General features: G+C 42.9%; 1 protein-coding gene across 8 annotated transcripts in view; it reads left to right on the plus strand.

Moving 5' to 3' along the window:
• Positions 1-19,388, plus strand: part of MATCAP2 (microtubule associated tyrosine carboxypeptidase 2) — a 30,492-nt gene extending 11,104 nt beyond the window's left edge. For all 8 annotated transcript variants that reach the window (XM_083823541.1, XM_083823542.1, XM_083823545.1 and 5 more), the window contains 5 exons: positions 7,092-7,235; positions 10,356-10,488; positions 11,674-11,979; positions 12,464-12,561; positions 16,204-19,388. In XM_083823541.1, the coding sequence (XP_083679667.1) occupies positions 7,092-7,235; positions 10,356-10,488; positions 11,674-11,979; positions 12,464-12,561; positions 16,204-16,365 (843 nt within the window). In that variant the 3' untranslated portion in view covers positions 16,366-19,388. The remainder of the gene's footprint in view (positions 1-7,091; positions 7,236-10,355; positions 10,489-11,673; positions 11,980-12,463; positions 12,562-16,203) is intronic.
• The last annotated feature ends 4,327 nt before the right edge of the window (positions 19,389-23,715 follow it).

Consider the following 23,715-nt stretch of genomic DNA (forward strand, 5'->3'; position numbering starts at 1 on the left):
GCCTAACAAGTTCCATCTGGTACAACTTACTGTTATCCAAGTGTGCAGCCGGGAGGTTTTTTCCCCTTGCTTACACACAAATAAACAGTGCGGGGAAGAAAGCAATGGTGCCTGCAAGCCTTGTCTATCTCACAAATCTCATCTGAGATTGCAAGCCTTTTCTAGCAGAGCTGCTTCTGAACTTGGGGAGAGCTGGCTCCTATATCACCAAGCCCATTTTCGAATTTGGTTGCCTCAAACAATTCGTGAGCATGTCTTATCGGTACATGTATCTACAATAGCTCTCAAGTAACTAAGTTTTATTGCTGCACATGGATGACTCGGGATTCAGAGAGCTACTTGGCTGTAAACAATTAAAAAAGCCAACACCACCAAAACCTAAACCTGATAATTACACGCAGTCTTGCCTTGCTTTCATTAGTGCTTCTGTATCATTACTTTCATATTCATAAGCAGAGTTTGCTGTGCAAGGGGACTTGTCTTGTAAATGCTGCTTCTTTTAGCACTCTTTGGTAGTGATAAGAGGGTTTCAACCAGACATTTTAGGTAATAATGAAGAGAACAGGTATTTTTGCTCCTAAGCAGTGACCTGGTACAACCAGATAGTCCTTTTGTTCTGTTCTTTTCCCTGCTGCTTGAGAATTTACTTTGGCCTTAGGAACTGTGGCAAGATCAGCACCTTGCTTTCTACTGACCCAGAGGCTGGAAAAGAAGCTCACAGTTGGATGCTAGAACAGGCAACAGCTGGAATCCCGTTCTGGGTTTTCCCAGCAAATTTTTGCAACACCTGACAACTCGGATAGCTGCAGAATCCCAAGAGAGGGGCTCCATGTTATATTCAGGATGCTGAAAAATCCCAACCCTTCTCCCTTCAGGTAACACCATCACCTGAGGTGGTTGTGGCAAGCATCAGAATCAGCAGCATCACTGGGGACTGGTCCCATCTCAGTGCTGCGGAGACCTATCACTTCCCAGAGATGTGTGTGCTGGGAGAAGTGTGTGTGTGACAGCTCTCCCTGTTGTTTCAGTGCCTCAGGACTTCTCTGGTTTTGCTTGAAACAGAGTTGTGTGAGAAGGTGATAGCAGTGAGCACCCTTTTAGTAACCTTCTAACCAAGAGAATACATATTCAGGGAAGAGGAAGCTTAAGCTTCATGACTTTCTCAATATGCATGGGTTCAAACTCACAGCATCTATTTGCGGGTGGCTGAACTGTCAGTGTATGGATTAGTCTGCATGGTAAGAGGAGGTAACCTTCAGCATCCCACCCTTCCTGTTGAAGCTGCAGCACTTATGTGATTGAGGTGGAAGAAGACAGAGTAGGTCTGTGCTTCTTCAGGGGAATGTGTCTCTGAAAGCCTGCAACTGACACTATGCTGTCAATTCATGTGTGTCACAGATTTTTAGAAAAAGCCGTAAACAGCTTGTGGAGAGTTTAGGAGAGTGCCTGAAGGCAGGCAGTAGAAGCAAGAACGTGGGTCTCCTGCCTGCCAAACTCCTGCCGCCTCCCTTGGTATGTCTGGATTTCAGTACCAGGGAGTTTCCTGTTGCAGAGGGCCCAGCAGAAGGTCTAATGTATGTTCAGTGTTTGTTTTCTCACTGTTGTGATGAGGTGGCTTTAAAAAATATCTGCATGCCAAATAAGGAGAGTCCCCTGGGATAACACTGCCAAACCAACCTACACAAAGCTGCATCTCATAGTAGTACTTTGTCTTTATAAACAGTGGAAAGACAGAGAACTGGTTAATAAAGCCTATACTCCCTTCCCAAACACTCTTATCTTTAAGAGTTTTCATGTTCAGAAGAAACTGCCACCTTGCTCTTAAATGGTTTTGGCAGTCTTCTACTTCCTCAGACATGCTGTTATCCATCCCTCTCCTACTCTGATCAGCACTCCAGATTTGTCCTGCTCATTTCAAGAAGCGTGTAAACTATATTGTGGGCTGCATCAGAAGTGTGGCCAGCAGATGGAGGGAGGTGGTTGTCTTCCTCTGCTCCACTCTCATGAGACTCCACCTGGAGTGCTGTGTTCAGCTCTGAGGCCCTCAGCATAAGAAGGACGTGGACCTGTTAGAGCAGGTCCAGAAGAGAGACACAAGGATCCTCAGAGGGCTGAAGCACCTCTGCTATGAAGACAGGCTGAAGGAGTTGGGGTTGTTCAGCCTCGAGAAGAGAAGGCTCCAGGGAGACCTTATAGCGGCCTTCCAGTACCTAAAGGGGGCCTACAGAAATGGTGGGGAGTGACACTTTATTAGGGAGTGTAGTGACAGGACAATGGGTAACTGTTTTAAACCGTAAGAGGGTTGATTTAGATTAGATATAAGGAAGAATCTCTTCACTGTGTGGGTGGTGAGGCACTGGCACAGGTTGCCCAGGGAAGCTGTGGATGCCTCATCCCTGGAAGTGTTCAAGGCCAGGTTTGATGGGGCTTTGGGCAACCTGGTCTAGTGGGAGGTGTCCCTGCAAGGGGGTTGGAACTAGATGAGCTTTTAAGGTCTCTTCCAACCTAAACCATTCTATGATTCTGTGGTTCTTTGATTTCTGTTCTTCAAATCTAGCTCTCATTTTTGCTGCCTTTCTTGGCCTCCTTCAGTCTGTGCATCTCGTTCACCCTTTTCCTGTTTGTTTCTTCTCCATCCAAGGCTTTGTCATCACATTATAGAAAAAGCTTATTTCACACAGTTTGGTACAAAACTGCGCTGGACCTCATGTGTGGTTTGCTTAGAGGCAGGCTAAACTGTTCCTGTGGCATCTCTGTGAGGACTGAGAGCAGTCCTGACTGGGAGAGGACGTGTGATGATCAGCCTTTCTCTCCGGAGCATTTGGTGGGATCTAAGCCAAGCTTCTCCTCCACTAGCAATGGTGCTGGTGTTCCTGCTTCTCTGCAATAATATATATATATATATATGTATATGTATATATGTTAAAAAGACCTGTTCTAGGAAAAAAAAAAAAAGAATGTGAGGAATTTACATCTCTAGGTTTTAGTTTGGACAGAAGTCCATCATGCAGTTTAAGTGGAGGACAGGAACCATGATTTCCAAATCATTTGTTGACTCACTCCATGATTTAATAACTAGGCACTGTTCAAATCTATCTAGAATTTAGCTGTTACTATCAAACGTTTCCATTTCCACATTGCCCACTGCTTGAGAGGGCTGCAGCCAGTAGTCAGTGAAACTGCAAGGCTACGTACATAGTCATAAATAAAACAATCCTGGTCCTGTTCTCTGGCCCAGAGGATCCATTCCAGCACTTGAGCCAATGTTTTAGCTGTGTTTGCTTTACTAGGAGAAACACATAGCCTGAGTGCTAGATATTTTCTAAAAGGTGCTCTAAGATCCCTTAAAATGGAAATGACCAAATTCTGGCTGCTTTGTAAAATGGCATTCGTCCCTGCATTAGTTCCTGCACTGAACAACTTTCAGAGAATGTAAAGCCAAATCTTTCCACCCACAGGATTTACTGCATTTTAAATCACATTATTGACAACTTTTAAAGGGAAGTGCTGCTCTATACAAGCATACAAAATACATTTGAATGCAGAAAGACCTGTCTCAGCTGCTTGGGGAATTGCGTTTCCCTGGTTTTGGCCTCAGGGGAGAGGTTCAGCTCACGTTCCAACCGTAATTCAGCCTGAAGCAGCCCCATTACATCTTGCTTCTTTATCTGGCTGTCATCTTTATAAAAATGCTATTAATCACAGCAACATATTACTGTTACTGCTCTGAAGCTGACATTGCTGTGACAGGATGCCTCAGCCATCTTGTAGCAGGCAGGTTTCCACACACCTCTGTAGGAGCCAGCTCGACCACATAGGCTGAAGTCCACATCCCTATTGCCGAGCAGTGTGAGAGGAATTCTTACTGACAACAGTATTAGTCTTTTAACAACCAGTAGGTAATTACAGCTAATAGAGCCACCTAGTAACTCTCATTCAAAACTTTACTTCCAACATCTCAGTGGACTAGAAGAAGACCTTACCAGAATCTATGGCTGAGAGAGAGGGTTGGCTGTGAATAGAGATGGAAAAAAGAAGAGGTTTGGGATTCAAAATACAGTGCTGCTGGGCAGCAAGTCTTCAGGAACAGAAATTACCGGTGCGCATGTGAAGGGGCTTGAGCATCAAAGACTTTAAGTGGGTACATAGTGTATTTAATCTAATAAGCTTCATTGAAATTTAATCTCAGCAAGTATTGAAGACAAATTTTGTGCCAGAAGATTAATTCAGAGATAACTACTTTCACAGTGAGCAAATGAAGGTAATTAGTTGTTCAGGGAAACCAGATACACCAAAAAAACTAGTAGTTAATATCTTAAGGATCTGGCACCGTACAAAGGAAACTGAAGAACTGAAGAATCATGAGTTACTCAGGTTGCCAGCTGAGAATAAACTTCCTGGGACAGGGGTCAGACATTTTTGGTTTGCTTCTTTAACCGTGGGTTTTGTTGGAGAATATCTCAGCATTTGCAGAGATACTGAAAAACTTTAAAAAATAATAATAATGTTTTTAGAAGAAGCTAACAACAGGTATGTAATAATTCAGTTTAAAAATGAAAAAAAAATCTGGAAAACATACAAGCTATTAAGAACTAGATTTTCCTTGATTTTGTTCTCTACATTTAGGCCATCATCCTAGAATTTGCTAGAAGCAATTGTCCTTAGTCATCAGAAATATTATGCCTTCCATCATTGATTCATATATTCCTACGTTTAATACTTAAGTTGGACACTGACCTTGCTTCATTTGTCTGAGGTCATTTTTAGATGACATGTGATGTTATGACTTGACTATTCACAAGCAAATGAATTATTTACTGACATACAGTAATCTCTCTAAACTTTATTTATGTGTTAGACCCTGCCACACCTATGCATGCATACAAGACCTAACGTATGGGGAGGTTACTGGGAACTGAAATACCATTTACATCACAAGTCTTCAGTACAGATGTGTAGTTCTCCATACGCATATTTCCATGTGATTAGTTAATGGAAGTAACAGTAAAAATAATGGCACTGAACCTATTTTAATCATCAACAGTAGTGGGTAGGTAGAACGATGCAGGTGAGGGTGCATCCTCTATTTTGATACATTCTTGAAAAATGCCATTTGTTGTTGAGCTGCAGAAGGATGCCAAAGTTTTCATTGCATCATTGTGTTGTAACAGGGAGAGGCAAAGCCAAAGCACATGGGGTGGCTCAAGCATTACAAGGGCATGGCATTCTTCTCTTTATGGTACCTCTGGTCAGACATTCAGGCACCTGATCTTATAAAGAAAACTTTACAAAGAAAAGATAACATGTTCCTCATTGGTGCCTTTCTTCATGACATCCAGTTCTTAGTCTAACTTCAGCAAGTGCAGGGGCCAGCTGCCAAGATGGGCTGGATCCCGAGAACAAGCCCAATGCCACAAGGCTGAGTGGTGGCACGCAGTTCCTCCTGGTGGGACTTCATCTTGGGGGTGCTGGGTTAGGACATTACAATCCTGAATCAGCTCAGGGTGGGTCTAGTGCATGACTGCTATGAGTTCCTAACAAGCCTGAAATTCTGCTGGAGTTTGCAGGGTGGTTAGGGAGTTGCAGCTATGGGAGGCAGTGAGAGGAGATAGGGTTCATCTAACAAAACCGAGTGGCGTTATCGTGAGCCTCTTTTTGCTGGAGTCATGCTCTGGCTACCACACACTCTGGCTTTCTGGACCAGTTGTGTTAGTGCTGCATCACGGTGCTGCTATGCTGTCCCTGAAGAACTAGCAGGATAGCTGTTGGAATAACCCCAGGTGATGTTTGCAGCGGGTTTCTGCTTGTACCTCATTTTCAGATTCAGTATTTATCCTTCCTAGCCCATGCACTCTGCTCCCATGGCTGAGAAGGGTTCTGTCAGTAAAAACTGTCTGGGGAAACCCAGGTGCAGTAGAAAGAGATCCCAGCAGTGAGGAACTGCAGGTAGATTTTTTGCTTCCAGACTATAGCCCCCCCAAAACAGCAGCTTTTCCTTTTCCTCTTCCTTTTCTTTTCTTGTTTCTTTTCTTGTAAAATTACTCTGCTTTCTTTATTCTTCAAAACAACAACAACAAAAAAGAACTGACCAGGAGGTCCTTCAAATTTAATATCAGGTATGAGAGGCAGACAAAGAAATATTAAATTAAGTGCAGTGTTTCTTTGGCATTCAGGTAACTTATCTTTCATCAAAGAGATACAGGACCATAAGAACACATCATTTACAGCTTTCAGTGGAAGTTACTCAGGGTTGCTTAGTTTTAACTTGAAAAATATTAGAATGGGATTCTTAATAGCAGTGAGAGATACAAAATGAATTGCTGTTTTGTGGACAATAAGCCAGTCTGACTGCCAGAATTGCATAGCTGGAAACAACAAGCGTGTTATCAGCTTGGTGCATGGATATAACGTACAAGGTAAAAAGAGATTCAGCCTGCAGGAGGATCTCAACCGTCATTATTGGCAGTATTTTCTTAGCGAGAACATTCATTCTTTAAGGTAATATCAGTCATATTTTTTTCCACTGATATTCCTGGGAGTTTCTGCTATCATATCTATTAAAAAAATCAGTTTCCTGTAGCTGAGCTACTACTGGATAAGAAGTTATTCTAGACTGCATTTTCTTTGAAGAGTGTGAAATGACAAATTGGAAAGTAGATTACTGGGGATGAGCATTTCACACCCCACCAGTAACATCTTCAACATGCAAAGTTCAGATCACATAATAGGCATCGTGCTCTGCTGCGTACCCACAAGGGACTTCTTCCAGCAGCAATACATAAGAGAGCTGAAGTTGATACCTTTAATTGCCTAATGAAACTTTCCTTCTTCGTTTTTTAGGGTTATAAAGAGGTAGTATGGTTCAAATGAAAGTTCAGTGGATAAAGTTTCTGTTCTTTCTCATCATTTCTGAAACACAAAAATCCATGGTTCAAAGGATTTCGTTGTAAGGACACATTTTTGGTAGAAATATTAGATGGAAGAGAATAAAAAAGAGAGACAGAGAAAGAGAAAAAAAAGAGGAGTGGATGTGCCAGTCTGACACTGGGTTCTTACTGCATGCATATTTGCTACACTTTTGTATTTTATAGTCCATTAATATTATGGAGCGGACATTGCAGAAGTACGGAAGCTATGAAAAATTTGAACAAGCCACTGGAGGCAGCTTGCTGACCAAAAGCCGCATCTGGAATCACGTCAGGAAATATATGGTGAAAGAAGGCTGTCTTGGTGAGGTAAGTCATATGCCAGATCAGGAAAGAAGCATTTATTTAGATCTTTCTTTATTTCAATGAAAATGGCTGCTCATGGCTGGGACAGGTGTACACTTCATTGGGTTAAAAGCTGGCTGGGTGGCCAGACCCAAAGAGTCGTGGTGAATGGAGTTAAATCCAGTTGGAGGCTGGTCACTAGTGGCATCCCCCAGGGCTCAGCGCTGGGGCCAGTTCTCTTCAATATCTTTACCAATATCTTTAATATGTGGACAAGGGGATCGAGTGCACCCTCAGTAAGTTTGCAGATGACACCAATGTGGGCACGAGTGTTGATCTGCCCGAGGATAGGATGACTTGACAGAGGGACCTGGGGGTATTGGTCGGTAGGCAGTTGAACATGAGCCAGCAGTGTGCTCAGGTGGCCAAGAAGGCCAACGGCATCCTGGCTTGTATCAGAAACAGTGTGGCCAGCAGGACCAGGGGAGTGATTGTACCTTTGTACCCAGCTCTGGTAAGGCCACACCTCGAGAACTGTGTTCAGTTTTGGACCCCTTACTACAAGAAGGACATCGAGGCCGTGGAGCATGTCCAGAGAAGGGCTACGAAGCTGGTGAAGGGTTTAGAAAACAAGTTTTATGAGGATCAGCTGAGGGAGCTGGGGTTTAGTCTGGAGAAGAGGAGGGTCAGGAGAGACCTTGTCATGCTCTACAATTACCTTAAAGGAGGCTACAGTGAGGTGGGGATTGGTCTGTTCTCCCAAGCACCGAGCAATAAGAAGAGGGGAAATGGCCTCAAGCTGTGCCAGGGGAGGTTTAGTTTGGATACTGAGAGGAATTTCTTCACTGAAAGGGTTGTGAAATATTGAAACAGGCTGTCCAGGGAAGTAGTTGAGTCACCATCCCTGGAGGCCTTCAGAAAACATGTAGATGTAGAGCTTACTGACATGGTTTAATGGTGGACTTGGTAGGGCTAGGTCAAAGGTTGGACGCGATGATCTTAGAAGTTTTTTTCCAACCTAAATGTTTCTATGATTCTGTGATCTTAGAAATTATACATGGAAGGACCTGAGAGACTGGCTGGGAAGCCTTTCCTCCATAATTGCAATACTCCTTGTGTCATATTTTTCTCATGGCTTTGCCCAGTCCTAATTTTTGAACAATTGAGATGATGCATGGTCCTTGTGAATACTTCAGCCATCTCTTTGAGCCTGTTTCCTGATTCATATGTGCTTATTCTTAAATTAAGCTCTTTTGGGAGTACCCAAGAGCGACACCCTTCCTTCCCTCTTTTTTTCAGCTACTTGGAGAGTAGCACATTCCCATTTATTTGACAGTTCTATCCATTCTCTTGTATCAAATTATTACACCAAAGGTAAGAGAGTTAAGAAAAGGCCAAGAAAAATAATCAGCAGCCCAAGAGACTGATTTATAGGAGTTTGCACAAATGAAAGTGACATCAGTGAATAAAAATGTCCAAAAGAGGTTGAGTTGGCTTAAGTGCTGTTTTTTCCTGACTTCAAACTTCTAATATTTTAGAGTCCTGTGCAAACAAACTTATTTCCTATATTCAGGATTTTAGACAATGTCTGACTGAGTTACATTGAATTACTTGGAAGAGTCAGACGAAACTGAATGTAGGAAAAGAGAATTATTCCAAATGAAAACATCAGCTGACACAGTCCAAGACTTAGATGATATCATTGGCAGTGAATGAGAGGAGACTGGAATGGGAGATAGACAAAACAGACAAGAATCAGTTTATAAAACTAGGTTTAATTACTAAACATAATAATACTAGGAGAAACTGCTAAAATCACTGCACCTTTTTGGGAGACTGTAATTTGACACTTATACCAGACTTTACCTATGTTTCTAAGTTTGAGGTTACCAAACTATAGTTTAGAGAAAGCAGAAAAAAATGTACGATTGAGGTCTTTGCTGCGCTTTTATCTCCCTTAGTGTTAATGTTTGTTTTGGTTTGTCTTCATGGAGGCAGAATCCTGCACCCTCATGAAACATCCTACGTCCTTCTTAATGAAACTTTCTGAAAAAGCACAGTTAAATATGTCTACTTAGTATTGCCTGAAATATTACAGAAGTACTCTCTTCATTTGAAGAAGCATTAATAAAGTTAAGCGGTACCAGTACTTCAAATCTAAATGCTTAAGCACTCATCTTTCCTGAATCTTAAATAAGAGCTTTGTGGGACTGATTGCTGTTGAACTTGGAGCTGAATGGTGGGTTTTGCCTACAGGGAAGTCAACACTGGTAGTGATGCATTAATGCCTTTTATCCCTGGGTCCTTTTTTGTTAACTTTGATAGCAAAAAACAATCTCTCCTTTAGGTGCTCTTTTGAGGAGTACTGTGGGGACTATCTTTAGGTAATACATGAAGAAGGAAAAATGCTTAATCTTCAAAAAAGAGTTTCCCATCTCCCTCCCAGTCACTTGTTTAAAAATTCCTTTTAAAACTCAAACATCAAAACGTATCAGTATGCACTGATTTCCTTCTCTATAGGTATTTTTTATTACTAATTTTCCAAGAGAAAACAGGAAAATTAGAATTACATTCCTGTATAAATGTATAAATACATTCCTGTATAAAACAAAACAGTATCAGCATTTTGATTATATTTAAAATCTGCACCATGTATCGGGAAACAAAACACACAGTGCTTCCCCCTCTCCTCCATGTGACTTCAAAATTGCAACTAAGAAGGTTCCAGACAGTTAAGTGTAGATACCCAGTCAATTTATGCATGCTCATCTCATATTTTTTAGTTCAAAATAGTACCAAGATAAGTAGAGACTGTTCAAAAAAATACAATTTCTCTAGTTTACTTTGCAGATGGTTGCCCCCCAAAACTAGTCAGTGTTACCGTATTTAATTTTACAGTCTCATATCTGCATGTGTTAACCCTCGTTCTGAATCCCACTAAAGCCTGAGGATTTATCAGAAGCACAGGTGACTACAACATTTCAGCAGAGTCAGATATGTCTCTTATAGGTTAGTTGCTGTCAGCAAGAGCCATGAAGGGCAAGGGGCCAAACAAAAACAAAATATTGGAAAGGCCAAAGGAAAGTATAAAGCAGTAAAGGGAATGAGAGGAGAGCTCTGATACCTGGACTCTCTCATCTTCAGATTGTGGTCCATCTCACGGAGGACCTGCTTTCTCGAGCGTCAATGACAGTGGTGAATGGCCGCCCCACTCTCACTATCAATATCTCCACTGCGAGAGAGCACTGGCTGGAAGGGATGCTGAGACATGAAATCGGTATGAGCATGACATCAGTTCTTCAGACAAAGGGGAGTACTTGCATGCGTTCTTACTTATTTTGCAGTAATCAGCCAGGCACTGTATATACACAGAAGAAAGAAACATCCCTGTCTAAAGAACCCATGCTGTAGATGTGCTAAAGGGAAGGAGAAAATTATTTATCACTGCACCACGCAGTAGGAGGAAGATTATCTATTTGGGGGTCCCTAGGATTCATGTATATTAGTATTTTAGGTCAGGTCAGGAGAGAGCTTTTGAAGTGAGTCTACCAACTAGCCCCACTCACTGCACTGAGGTTCACATCCCAAAGAAATCTTGGATTAGAAGAAGTTTATCTTTTTGGAGGATGCTAACCTGGCTGTGCTCCAGGGCACACCAGCCGTGCTGTTGCTGCGTGGGGATGTTTTTGTGACACCAACCTAGAGCTAGTCAGGATTTAAAAAATGGAAACAAAAATAGTGTGACTGCTCAACCTCAGCACCAGTCATTTCACTTTACAAATTCACTTCTGTTATGATGCATTGCTTGCAAATGTAGGCGTGCTTTCAGCATGAAGAATTTAACCAGAGACCCCTAAATCCGTGCAGGATTGCATTGATTTTGTATTGCACAAGGCTGGCCCAGCCCTGTAGAAAATTTCCACAAACTGTTCCACTTAAGTGCATCAAAACTAGGAAAATTCGGGTAGTGTCTGAATTTCAACTGAAGAATAAGCCCTGTGTTTGCCTGAAGCAGCGTTACTCACAATGTAAGGGGACAGCAGCCTCTTCCAAGGCTGCAGCTGGGCTCTTTAATCAGCTTCAAGAAGCAATGTTGCTGCCCACTGAACCCTTCCCTCCTTTGATTCTCCTTCCTTCTGTTCACCACAAAACCTAGTCTGCTAGAGGCAAGCAGCATGCAAGACAGTTTTGAAAATTCTTTTCATGGATTTGGGAACTCAAGTCCTGCTGACATTTGTGTTCCTTAGGCATTTTGGGGGAGTTTCACTTTGCAGTCAGCAGGTGAATAATTGCACTGTGTATCTAGCTCTGACAAAACTCTCTCTTATAGACTAGGCTACAGTTTGCCAACTTTTTCCCAAGCCCATTTCAGAGTCCTGAAATTGGCATCTCCTTCAATATTTTGCCATTTTTTGAATCATTAGATATTACTGTTCTAAGTCCCATACCCCTTTCTTTGTAGGAACTCATTATTTTCGAGGGTTTAACAACAACAGCCAGCCTTGGTGCAACTGGAATGGACGAAGGAAACATGGGTTGAAACCAATTAACCCTACAGAAGAAGGGCTAGCAAGCATTCACAGCGTCCTCTTCCGCAAAGACCCTTTCCTTTGGAGGGCTGCCCTGCTCTACTACACAGTCTATCAGGCTAGTCAAATGTCCTTCAGCCAGCTTTTCCAGGACGTGGGGAAATTTGTCAAGGACCCCAATACCAGGTGGGATTACTGTGTACGAGCCAAGAGGGGGTGGACTGACACATCACAGCCAGGTGGGTTCCCTGTTTGTCTTCTTATCTATTTTTGTGTTTCAAGGAACTTTCAGAATGTGCATAGAGCTCCTTCAACACAGTAAAACTTTTACAAAAGGGAGAAATGGGACTCCGCACTTCCTGAAATGAAGCAACAGGATTTCTGCTGTTGAAAACAAGACTGGAAATGCACATTTGCAAGACATTCAAACTGAATCAGTAAAGGATTTTTTGCTGAAAGTAAAACAGAAGAAGCTCATACAGTTTGACTTCCTTTCCTGTTTATTACAAGAATTATTGATCCAGATATTCTCAGAGACTATCTTCTGTTTGATATTTTTCTCTGGCTGGTGCGTTTAGCCTTCTAGTTAGTTTTTGGGAAGGTTTTCAAACTCTGGGATAAAAATATAGTTTAAAAAAATAAAATTGTTCTATTTACAGTAGTTTCTGAGAATATGCCTTGAACAAACCCTGACAGATTGCAATTTATATTGTTTCCTTTTAGGCTGTTTCAATAAAGATCAGGTGTACTTAGATGGCATCCTCCGAATCCTGAGATATAGGGAGTCCATTGATTTCCACCTTCTGACAGCCCTCGGAAAGGTGAGTGGACTCATCCTTACCTAAAGGATATGATTTTATCATTTGAGTAAGCCTGCTTGCAAAGAGTTATGAGTCGTTGTGCTCTGTTTTACTTTGATAGAAATCTGTTTCATACAGCACCTGGAACACGCAGTGCAAGTTAAAAATATTTTGAGGTCCTAAGAATTCCTACCAGCTTTTCCTCATTCCTCGGTTATCAGATTAAGATTTTATGGTCATACTTCACAGACTTTCCTTTCCTCCTTTTATAGGGTACTACCTGACCTGCAGTACAATGGTCTGCCTTGAGTAAGCAGGACAGGTACTAGATAAGGTGGTGTCCTAGTAAGAAGCTAAATTCACAGATTGACGTTAAGGCATCCTGTTCCATCACAAAGGGAGAAACGATACTGTGATTTTCATCTCAAATTCCTCTCACTGTTGTTTTTTTTTTTTTCTTTCTCCAGAAATCTGTCTTTTCCACAATACATCAATACATGTTATTTCTAAATTCACAGATCATATTTTCTGTCCGTTGTCATTGCTTGTTTGTTCTCAAAATGATAAACAAAACCATACTAACTGTATAAACTTTGTCAGAGTTCCTGAACCAATTCCTTGGATTGCTAAGTTTCCACAGTTCCTAAAACAGGGTTCATAGTCATATAAAACAGGATTCAAGTTATTATTATTACGCTTGCATTTAGAGCTGGTATACCATTTTTGCCTGCTTGGCATTCACTGGGTGATAAAGGGGCATAGCATATTATAATAGAGGCTTTTGGTCCACATTTAAGAAGCATTGCCTGTAGTGCCAGAAACATCCCTATTGGTGAGCAGAACTACTTAAGTCACTGAACCAAGTTAGAAACCTCTAAAAGAAATTGCGCTGTCAGATAAGTCTCTGCGGCTTTATTCTCTGAAACTTCCTTTTGCTTTAAGGCTGCTTTACTCCAAGCAGTTTCTACCTGCTAATTTGTACTGAACACATACCCTTCCTGCACTGCTTTATCCCTTGCTCGCTTTAGAGGGACTGCAGTATTGTCAACCCTCTTCAAAAATGTATCGTCATTGTTGATATAATTGAAGATTCAATTGTAATCCACACAGAAGGCACCTATATTAGGGGTCTACGAGCAATTTAATTCTAGCAGTATGATGATTTACAAATGCTTGACTTTACAACTTCTAAGATCAAGGGAACTTAAAGGCTACTCTGATTGTTTTTACTGCACACTTCTGCAATCAAACTGGAAATCCATCTGTAAGAGCACTGCCTGCTCTCAGAATCACAGAGTGGTTGAAGTCAGCAGAGACCTCTCAAGATCATCTAGTCCAACCAGGGTCAGCTGTCTAGAAGGGCTTTGAATATCTCCAATGATGGAGATCCCGCAGTTTACCTTTGTCAGTGTTTTACCACCCTCAAAGTAAAAAAAAAAAAAAAAAAAAAAAAAAGTGTTTCGTGTTCAGATGAAATTTTGTGCCTTTTAGTTTGTGCCCTCTTGCCCTGTGAGCAGTGAGCACTGCTGAGAAGAGTCTGGTTCCCTCTTTATTCCTTCCCATCAGGTACTTAGAAACATTGGTAAGATGCCCCTGAGCCTTTTCTTCCCCAGGCAGAACAGTCCCAGCTCTCTCAGCCTTTTCTCATATGGCAGATGTTCAGTTCTCTCAGTCATCTCACTCCAGTATCTCCATATACTCCAGGAATATCAAGTTGTGTTTTCCAGGAATGTGGACAATTTACAAAGAGCCTAAGTAAGCCTGTTTTAGCCTCTTTTTTTGGTGTTTTGTTTTGTTTTGTTTTTAACCTAATACAGTATTTTTAATTATATGTGGTTAGGAACACAACCCATTGCCACAGTAGCATGAGACTATGTTTTTAATCTCCTCAGAACATCATCTTTTGTGGGTTTTAGCAATTACAGCAATCCCTATCAAACCATACCTTGAATCACAGATACCTGTTTCTTGGTTGCAGCAGTAGCAGAAACCCTTGAATATAAGTATGAGGTAAAAATATTTTTTTCTTTTTTTCTTTTGAGGAAAAGAGGTAGAATTTAAAAGTAGGACAGGAGAGAAGGTTCATATTTAATCTAATTTGGTTCTGCGCCTCTTGAGAGATTGTATGATCTTGTATAGCTCCCCTGTATCTACTTCTAAATACAGTAATTGAGGTGTAATGCCCCACTGTCTTCAAACAGCAGAATCTGAGTGACTTGAGTAAGCCTGGACATACGTAGAGTTTCTTTTTTTTTTTTTAAATCAGGATGCATCTAGTCATTGCAACTAGAAAAGCCTACAAGTCTGCTCAGAGGCAAGTTCATTCTCTTTGCAGACTTTGTTCCCGTTATCACCAGTGAGACATGCACCCCACATCTGACCGCCCCTATGGAGTGGGTTTAGCAATCTGGATTAGACCTATCTATCCTTCCAGAGAGCCCTTCGATGTCTCTTACACACTGGTGGAAGATTTGTGCTTGCTTTAACCTTTTCAAAATAGGAACCACCACCTGCTAAGAGGGCAGGCTGTTTCCAGGGAGCTCTGACAGAGCAGCGCTCAGTTCCGTAGAAAAAACTTGGGTTAAAAAGGTTCAAAGGTGCAGGCTCCACTCTCAAGCCACCTGGCACAAACCTGCTGTGAGGAAATAGGATGTGCCAGTTAGTAAGCAGGGCCAGGCTTGTGTTTTTGCCAGCACATATGCTTCTGTCTGTAGGGCGCCTCAGCACACGCAGCTTGTAGACAAGCAACAACCACATGAATTTCATCACACTGGATGTTTGCCCAAGGAGACCAGTTCTGTGTTTGCAGGACAGCCTGTGTAGCTACTGCACAGTCAAAGCATTTGTACTTTTCTGGACTATCACTTGCAGCACCTTGAGCTATTGTGAGCTCAAAGATTTGAGGTCCTAGCTTGTAGAATCATAAGACTATGGCAAAAAAATCTCAGCTTCCATTACAGAAAATAAGTAGTAGGCCTTGTAGCAGCTGGAAAAAACTTTTAAAATGTCACACCTATACCCAGAAGGCTTTGATGCCAAGAGGCAAAACTAATTTCTACCCTATTAAATAAGGGAAAAAAAAAAAAACAAAACAAATTTTTAAGGTTGCCCAAGCTGTGGTTAGTTTGTTACTAGAGATGCATTTTAATTTAGCTTTGCATAAGCACATTTGCTAGTGAAAACAAAAACAAGAGTTCAGGTCACCTGGCACCCTGCCTTTCCCAAAGCCTAGGCCTGCCTGCTTCCTGTTCCATGCCTGTCTTCACTCCCTTTCCTGTTCCTCAGTGGCAGGCCCAGCGTATTCTCCATTCTCATATCGATATTTCCACCTTTTTGAGAAGAGACCCCAGGATTCATGTGTTCCATCCTTTCCCTCTGTATTCCTGCAGCTGTTGTAGGTCAGTCTTGTTCAGGTTTATGTGCATCTGTTCACTTATATAATCAAAAGCAGAATTGGGAATTACGTAGGCATTTGCTAAAATTACACTTTTTTCAAATCTTCCATTGAGGCACCCATGCTCTAGGGTTGCTTTCAAAGGAATCTCACAAGCTTTTAAATCCCCCTGCTCTGAAATCTTTTGTCATCTACAAAATGTAATTTAGAGCCACAGCAAATAAGTAGCAGGACTACAGTGCAGAATTAACCCATGTCCTTCTTTGCAGATCTCATATGAGGATGTGGACCGCCTGAAAGGATTGGCTGTGACTGAGAACATGAGGGTACCACACTTTCTGCAAGATCATGCCCGCTATATGGGACACTTGGAAAAGATTATGGAAGTCAATGAGCTGACTGATGAGGAGCTCCAGGATCTCATAAATTAACAGTATTAGTCAACCATTCACTCTGTGAAACTGAGGATGTAGAAGAGGACTTCTCAGAGTTTACAAGAATGGACTTAAAAGGGGTGGGGAAGGAGGGAGGGGTGCCTAGAATACATGGAATTCAGAAAATGTCCCTTTATGTTCCTTTTGCATTGTGGTTATATACTGCTGTGTTTCGTTTTGTTTTGTTTTCTAAGTTTGTGTATTTTTTTTTTTTTTTTAAGTTTGGCTTCGGAATTCCTTTGCAGTGATCTGTCCAGTTATCTACTCTATTTTGTAGGCTAGACATAGTGCTTGACACTTTCTTTTGTAACATACTACCTTTTCCCATCCAGATTTAGAGGTGGAAGAAAAGAAAAAGGGGAGATTCCCCTTTTGTCTATTCATATATGCTCTGTCTTTAGTCAGCTTTCACAGCTCATGGTGATTGCACTGTTGTAGATTATGCTACATCACTGCACAACTCTTTCCTATTTGGTCATCACTGCAACAACAGCAACAAAAAGTAAAGAATTAATCACAGTGCACAGAAGCAGGTCTTTGTGCAATAGGATTAAAGCTCTGATCAAAAGCTATAAAAAGTTTGATTTTTTTACTAGGAGATTTAGCATTAAAAGAAAAATGGTATCACTGCTTTGATGACTGTAAACAGGTAGCAAAGTTATCATCTTTATCCCAGCGGTTTGTAACACTGTTCTACATCTTTATCTGTACAGTACGTGTTTCAAGAAGTTGAATTCTGGAAAGGGTCATCCTGCTTTGAAGATAAGTATAGCATGGCTAGTGAGTTCAGTATGGTAGCATTTTGGGAGGAGGCTTGGGCAGAAATGGGATTTTGTGACTTTTGTTATAAATAAATTCGGGAATACAGGAACATAAGTCAACACAGCAGACAACACCCACTTCTTCTGCAGGTCACCTGAGCCTACAGAGGATCAAGACACTTTTTGAGCAGCATGAGGCCTCCAAGCTGCAGAAAGCTTGAGCTTGCAAGGCTCAGTGCAGAAATGAGACATGGATGGGGAGAAAAAAACAACTCACAAGTGCCCTGTTCCTGTGTTCCAATAGAAGTGCTACACCACTTCAAGCAAACTTACCTCTGTTTTAATTGCTGGTGCTACATCCAGACACATGTACAGAAAGTATGTTACTGTAAAGCATGGATAGTCAAATGATAAATAGCTTATGTGACGCAGGAAGACTTACTACATAGACTGCATTTTCTGAATCCAGAGTATTATGGCATTGTCAAGGCAAATTGAATTTTGCATCTGTAAGTACTTTGACAAAGAGTTTAGTTTTAGTAGGTAGTATTTTACCAAGGTAAATCTGAACTCTTAGGAAGCTGCTATGGTACAAGAGGCTGGGCAAGAACAGGGGAGGGCCTTGGAGGAGCCTCTGTTGTTTCTTCCCCTACTTCATTGTCCCACAGATAACATGCCCAGCATTGGAGGAGGCAAGTAGATGGAGCCACTGTTTCCTCCGTGCCACGTTGCACGGTTTTGAGCCCTGGCATCCCTATCTTCCCCATTTATCCTTCAATAAAAAGGATGGAATAACCCTCCCACCTTCCCCAGCCTTATTTTACACCCAGGACATTAACAGCCATGACAGCAAAATCCTGAGAACATGTTTCATGACAGGAAAATAGTAAAATCCAGGAGGAAAAGTTCTCAGTTGGCTAAGAGGTCTGAAGGTTTGAGTAATGCCACAAAACCAGCTGCCTTTTAGCTAGTATTGCAGTGTGCTTGCAGCAGCTGGCTGACTGCTTCAAAAAATAAGATGCACTCAACAAGCATAAATTTACTAAATTTGGTCATTTTCAAGGCAAGGACCAAGAACTCCTCACAGCAGCCTTAATTTTGTATTGTCAGTGTTGTTCATGATCTGAAAGCCTTTCAGCCTCTGTATGCTGAAATAAAATCCCTTTTTCTCCCCCTCAGACTGTCTAGTTTGGTCACTTGTAGCTTTGCCTGCACAGCCTTGTTTTAGAACTGAACCAAGCAGACAGCCTGATGGGGTCACCTTGCAGTCCTGCACCCATGCTATCTGGATTCAGATTTGGACTCTTTGCTGGAAGTAGAAAGAAAGCCAGATGTGGCTGAGGTCAAGTCAAAGTTCACAGTCAAAACCCATCTTGGGAATAAATCACATGGAGATCATTTGAGCTTATTGTGCTCACTTTGCAGATACAGGGGTACATAAGAGGGCCAGGCCTTTACAAAAAAGACAGTTTTGTATGGGTATTTTCTTACTATAGAGAATTTCTTGCCTTCGTTTACTTCTACACCAAGTGCTTTGTCCCTTACCCCAGTACTTGTGTGTTATGAACTATAGATATTTACTGTCCCAGGTCCCTGGAACCAGGAGGCCGTGCTAGCCACCCTGCTTTGCCGCAGGATACCATGCCCACCACCCTTCCTCCAGCAGCCACTTCGCTCTTCCACTGCCCTGTAGCCCTAAATGCTACTGCAGACCTTTTTGCTTTACTTCAAAACTGGTCTCCTTTTCCCTAAAGTCGTTGAACTACTTCTATTCTCCCTTATTCTAGAAATAGATTTGCCTAGTGCAAGGTTTGTCTGGAAGTAGTCACTATAAAGATATTACTGTAGCTGTAGATGAAAAACCTGCCAGCTTCTGTTTTCAGTGTCAGATTTGTCCTTGCTCCTTTGTAAGTATTTCAAATTTTGAAGTGTAGCTTTTGTAAGTTTTCCTGAATTTCCCCCCCTACACACTGTGAATAGCCTGGTTACTAAATTATGGTACTGAAGTTCTGTAATAAGTTTTCGGACAGCAGTGCGTGTGAGCTTATGTCACTACCAAGTTTCGTGATGTCAGTGATGTGACAGTGCCTTTTGTAGCTGTCTGGTCCAGTTGCTTTGCTGTATGGATGTCTCACTACTTCTGTGTTGTTCCTGTACAGAAAGGTGGCCAACATTGGGAAAGCCACCCTGCTTCACCAGACCCGTTTTGAGGGATTTTTATACAAGTTTTACAAATAAAACTAACTGAAAGAATGAAAGAGATTAGAGTACTGAAGTGTTCTGTAGCGTTGCTCTCTTTGGGCAGCATTGGCTTTACAGCTAGCTGGACATCCCAAGCTGCACATGAAGGGTTTCTGGCACAATTCTGAGAAACATCACTTGGGGTTAGAGTCACAAAGGGGCTGCCACGGGGCCTCGTGGAAGGTGTACATCAGGTATGGCTCCCTCTGCTCTGCCAGAAGTTACACACCTTCCCTTTTTCTAGGGCACAGTCTGAGGCCTCGTTGGAGCCACGTGGCAGCAATGCATTTCTTAGCACCATGGGGGAAACAGCAACTGTGAATGTTCTGCTACAACATTTTAATGCGCTCCCTGCTTCTCCCTGCTGCTTTGTTTCTGGGCTCCTTGTGCCCTCTCACACTTGTTTATCTCCAGGGAGTCCTGTTATCTCCTTGTGGTTCAGCTCCCTCACGTATAAATAAGGATGATATTTAAGGATACCCCACAATCCTTAATGAGTATTTAGTAATGGTGTCAGTAATTTAGTGCCAGTAAGGCGAAGCATGAGGCTGGAGCCCATGCTCCTGAACCTCCCAGATTCAGGAGGCAGCACCTCGTTCCCTCTGGTGAAGGCACTTGCACAGGCCACACCGCAGGTGCACATGGTCCCTAGGCCAGGCGCGGCTTTCTGTCTGCCCACCTCACCTGGGAATCCTGCTTCTGGTAGCACAACAGGGGCCAGAGAGGCTATGAGAAGACTTGGTGGTGGGAGAAGCAGGACTGGAGGTGCAGGAATATCCCCAGGCCACACTGCTCCTCATGTATGGCAGCGCAGGGGCAGGGTGGAAGGAGGCCCTGTGGAGGGGTCACATCTCGGGTGGCTTGTGCAATGCTGCGGGGCTTTGGAGGAGAACCAGAGGGCATGCACGAGCACCAGCCCCCCTTGTACAGCTATTTGAGTAGCAGAGGTCCTAGCCCAGCAGTCCTGAGAGTTGTGCTTGAAGGTTCTCAGATAGGCCCTACTTCTACCTCATGCCACATCCCAAACAAGACAGACCAGGCTTTCCCCTCCACCTTACTTGGTTATTTCCTCCCCAAAGATTTTGTCTTGGTCTCTAGTGCTCATTCTTCAGGCTGCCTTAATTTAATATCCCAGTCCTTCATCTTCCTTTTTATCTCACAAATACATTCGCTAACACATCATCCATCCCTGAGCCTAGAAAACAAGACAAGTAACTTCCACCCACCAGAGAAATCCATACTTGTTCTATGACTCAATCTCTTCTGCTTCCTACCGAATGTTTGAAAACTGAGGCCCCCTATATTTTGTCTCTGAAAGCTGTGCAGCTTCCAGAAAAGCAGCTTTTCCAGGTTCTGGCAAGATACGTCACCAGCTGCACAGGACCATGAGGAGAAGCACCCAACTGTGGTTCACCTCTCCACCTGCTCTCCATCCTTCCTCCTTTCCCAACCCCTCTCACAGCCCCACACTCCAAGCCTCCCAGCATCCTTGCTCAGACATCTCCACCCTTCTTAGGGCCCTCTGCATTGCAGCTGTGTCCTAGACAAACGGCAATTTGGTGAACCCTCACCAGCTCCCTGATACCCATGCATTTGGGATTTCTCACACATTCCCTCCTGCCCCCAACCCTTTTAGGCTTCTTCCTGAGTCCCTGACTGTCCCAGGGGAAGTCCCTTTGAGGAAGCCAGTAACAAGCTGGGGAAACATCCTGCACAAAAGCTGTTCATTCGAAGTTATTCATTATTCAGGAAAATGAGTAACATTCCTACAGTGAAAAGAATCAGGTTAAAGTTCCCACAGAAAAGACGCCCAAGAAATACTCAAGCAGTAAGAGAAAAGGGATGCAAAATAACTATCCAGCTACATAGCAGCACCTGTTGTCTGCTAGTGTGCAAAGAGATGATGGAGGTCTGGAGAAGGAAAAATTTCCTTGAAGGCCACTGCCTAAAAACTGGTGGGAACATGCTTCAAGAGCTTGGAGCTGGTGCACCTTGTGTTGTCTCCTCGCACAAAGCTTGTGCAATATCACAGTTCTGGTCTGTGCACATTCCATCCTATTTTCCTATTAAACAAGGCCTGTGCTTTCACACAGCTGATAAGGAGACACCGCGGGACACCCCTCAGGCTGGGAACATCTCAGCATGCAGGGTTACAAGATGGCCAGAAGGATTGGCCAAGGAATGACCCAGCAACATACTTCCTAAAAGTACCTTTAACTCATGTGCACTCTGAAGTAAATCCTTTTAGTTATTCTGATGTCACATGGAAGCTGTTTTGCTTCCAGATCGGGAGATAAAAATGACTTAAAGCTTGAAACCCTAAAAACAAACACACCTCATCTTATATTATAACCAGGCAAGTCCACCTGAATGTGCATGTGTCTTTATATTATATACTATCCTACAAAGCGTGGCCTCCCATGAGAGGCACCTGATCATGGAGCTGAGCCTCCTGACACCACCCACAACCAAAGCAGTAACTGGCAGCAGCCAACACCTTGCTGGGAGCTATGAGAGGTCTGTAACAACAGCTCGTGAGGGTATGCCTGCCATTCCCCGATGCAACACAGATTCTCAGTAACTGCAAATTTATAACCTGTTAAGACTTATTGCCTCTTAAAGCATCTTAAAGGAGGGGGAATGATGACCCAAGAACATGCGAATGAGCCCAGACTTCTCCAGTTTCTTCACTTCTTCCAAACTGTATCAATACTAAGAGGTAGAGCAAGAAGTTTTAGCTGCGTAGAAACTCTATATAAAGTATGAAAGCTCAGAAAGCCAAAAGCCTGCATGGCTGGTGGCTGAAACATTTTCTGTCCTTTAAAGGATGCTGATCACTAGTTTCTGTGAGGGCTTAGGGCCAAGACCCACGCTGTTAACCTTGTTGATCAAGCTCACACCTTTGGTGAACCTGGATATATTCAGCCCACTGCTGTCACCACCAGGTTCTTGGAAATTAATTTCCAGGACAGTTACTTATTTGTGTTTGCTCCTTAGAGCTCCCCAAAATATCCCTCATGTATCACAGCTCTTTTTTTTTTTTCTCAACAATTTACATCCCTGTTTAGTTTAACGCTGTAAAGCCATATGACCAAACTGACACTTGCTGAATAAATATGCTTAATTGTGTAATCCCACAGAACAAAGCAGAGGCTTTGCCTTGAAGTAAGCAGGTCAGAGCAAACAGGAAAGGAGAATAATTTGGCTGTGAGTATTTTAGAAGCCAGGGGAGATCTGGGGCTGGCACATGGTCAGGAGGAGAGAGGAGTTGTAAGAAGCAGCCAGATTTCACTTCCAGCAGGCAGGGGAGGGCTCCAACACCCTTCATCATGCACAAGTGAGCTGGACTGCCTTGCAGAAGTGACTATGCTTATAAAAAATAAAGCTGTACCTAAACAGTCTATAGACATATGGTTCAACCTCAAACATAACCCCAGGGAGAGGAGCCCAAAGCACATAGGTGCAGGTTGTATTTCAGGCCATAGCTACAACAGGTCTTTTGCAAGACTCCGTTTCTCTCTGCACCATCTCCATTGTTGCTGCTTCCCTCAGCACTGCAAGGGGAATAAAGCTACAGAAATCAGGGCTAGCATTGCCTCTACTATTAAGAATGTTAACATAAAATTGCTATTCGAGGTTGCTCCCATAGTCACAGTTGCTGGCAGAGGCAGGAGGACATCAGCCACTGCTTCATTTTTTGAGCCACCACAATACAACAAATGCTTTTGGGGACCTCCAAAACCCAAGAAGGAAAGAGTCTCACAATAACTTTATCATCCTGCAAGAATATTGCATACAAAAAGCAAAGCAAGCTCTTTTAAAAAAAAAAAAAAAAAAGTGAAGCTATCAAAACAGTCAAGCACTGCTGACTCCCACCATGAACTAACCAGGTGCATACCTTGCATTGACCCTCCACACAAGGCAGAGCTCCACCAGCAGGTACCAGACTCCTCTGTCCTCCTCCCCATGCCCTGTAGGATCCATTTTGCTCCAGGGCACGTCTATTCACCACACAACCTCCTTCCTAGAGCTCTCCTCTCCCTCCCAGCCAGCTGGACTAAGTGACCTGCAGTCTGCAGCCCAGCCTCACGGCTCAGCTTGCTTCCTCCACCACAGCCTGCGCTAATAAGCAGCTCATCAGCACCCTGCAAAAGCAAGGGCCCCTCCAGTGACAGCGAGCACTGGGGACTGGCCAAAGAGCATCTGCCTTTCTTCATACCTGCAGCAGATTAAAGGGGATCCAGGCCTTTCAGGTTTTACTTCAATAGCTGTGAAGCCACTGCAGCCTTCAAGCGTGATAACAGCAGGAAAACATGAGCATGGGTCTTACAGGTAGCAACAAACA

This window comes from Anser anser, assembly GCF_964211835.1.
Source record: "Anser anser genome assembly, chromosome: 2".
Lineage (NCBI taxonomy): Eukaryota > Metazoa > Chordata > Aves > Anseriformes > Anatidae > Anser > Anser anser.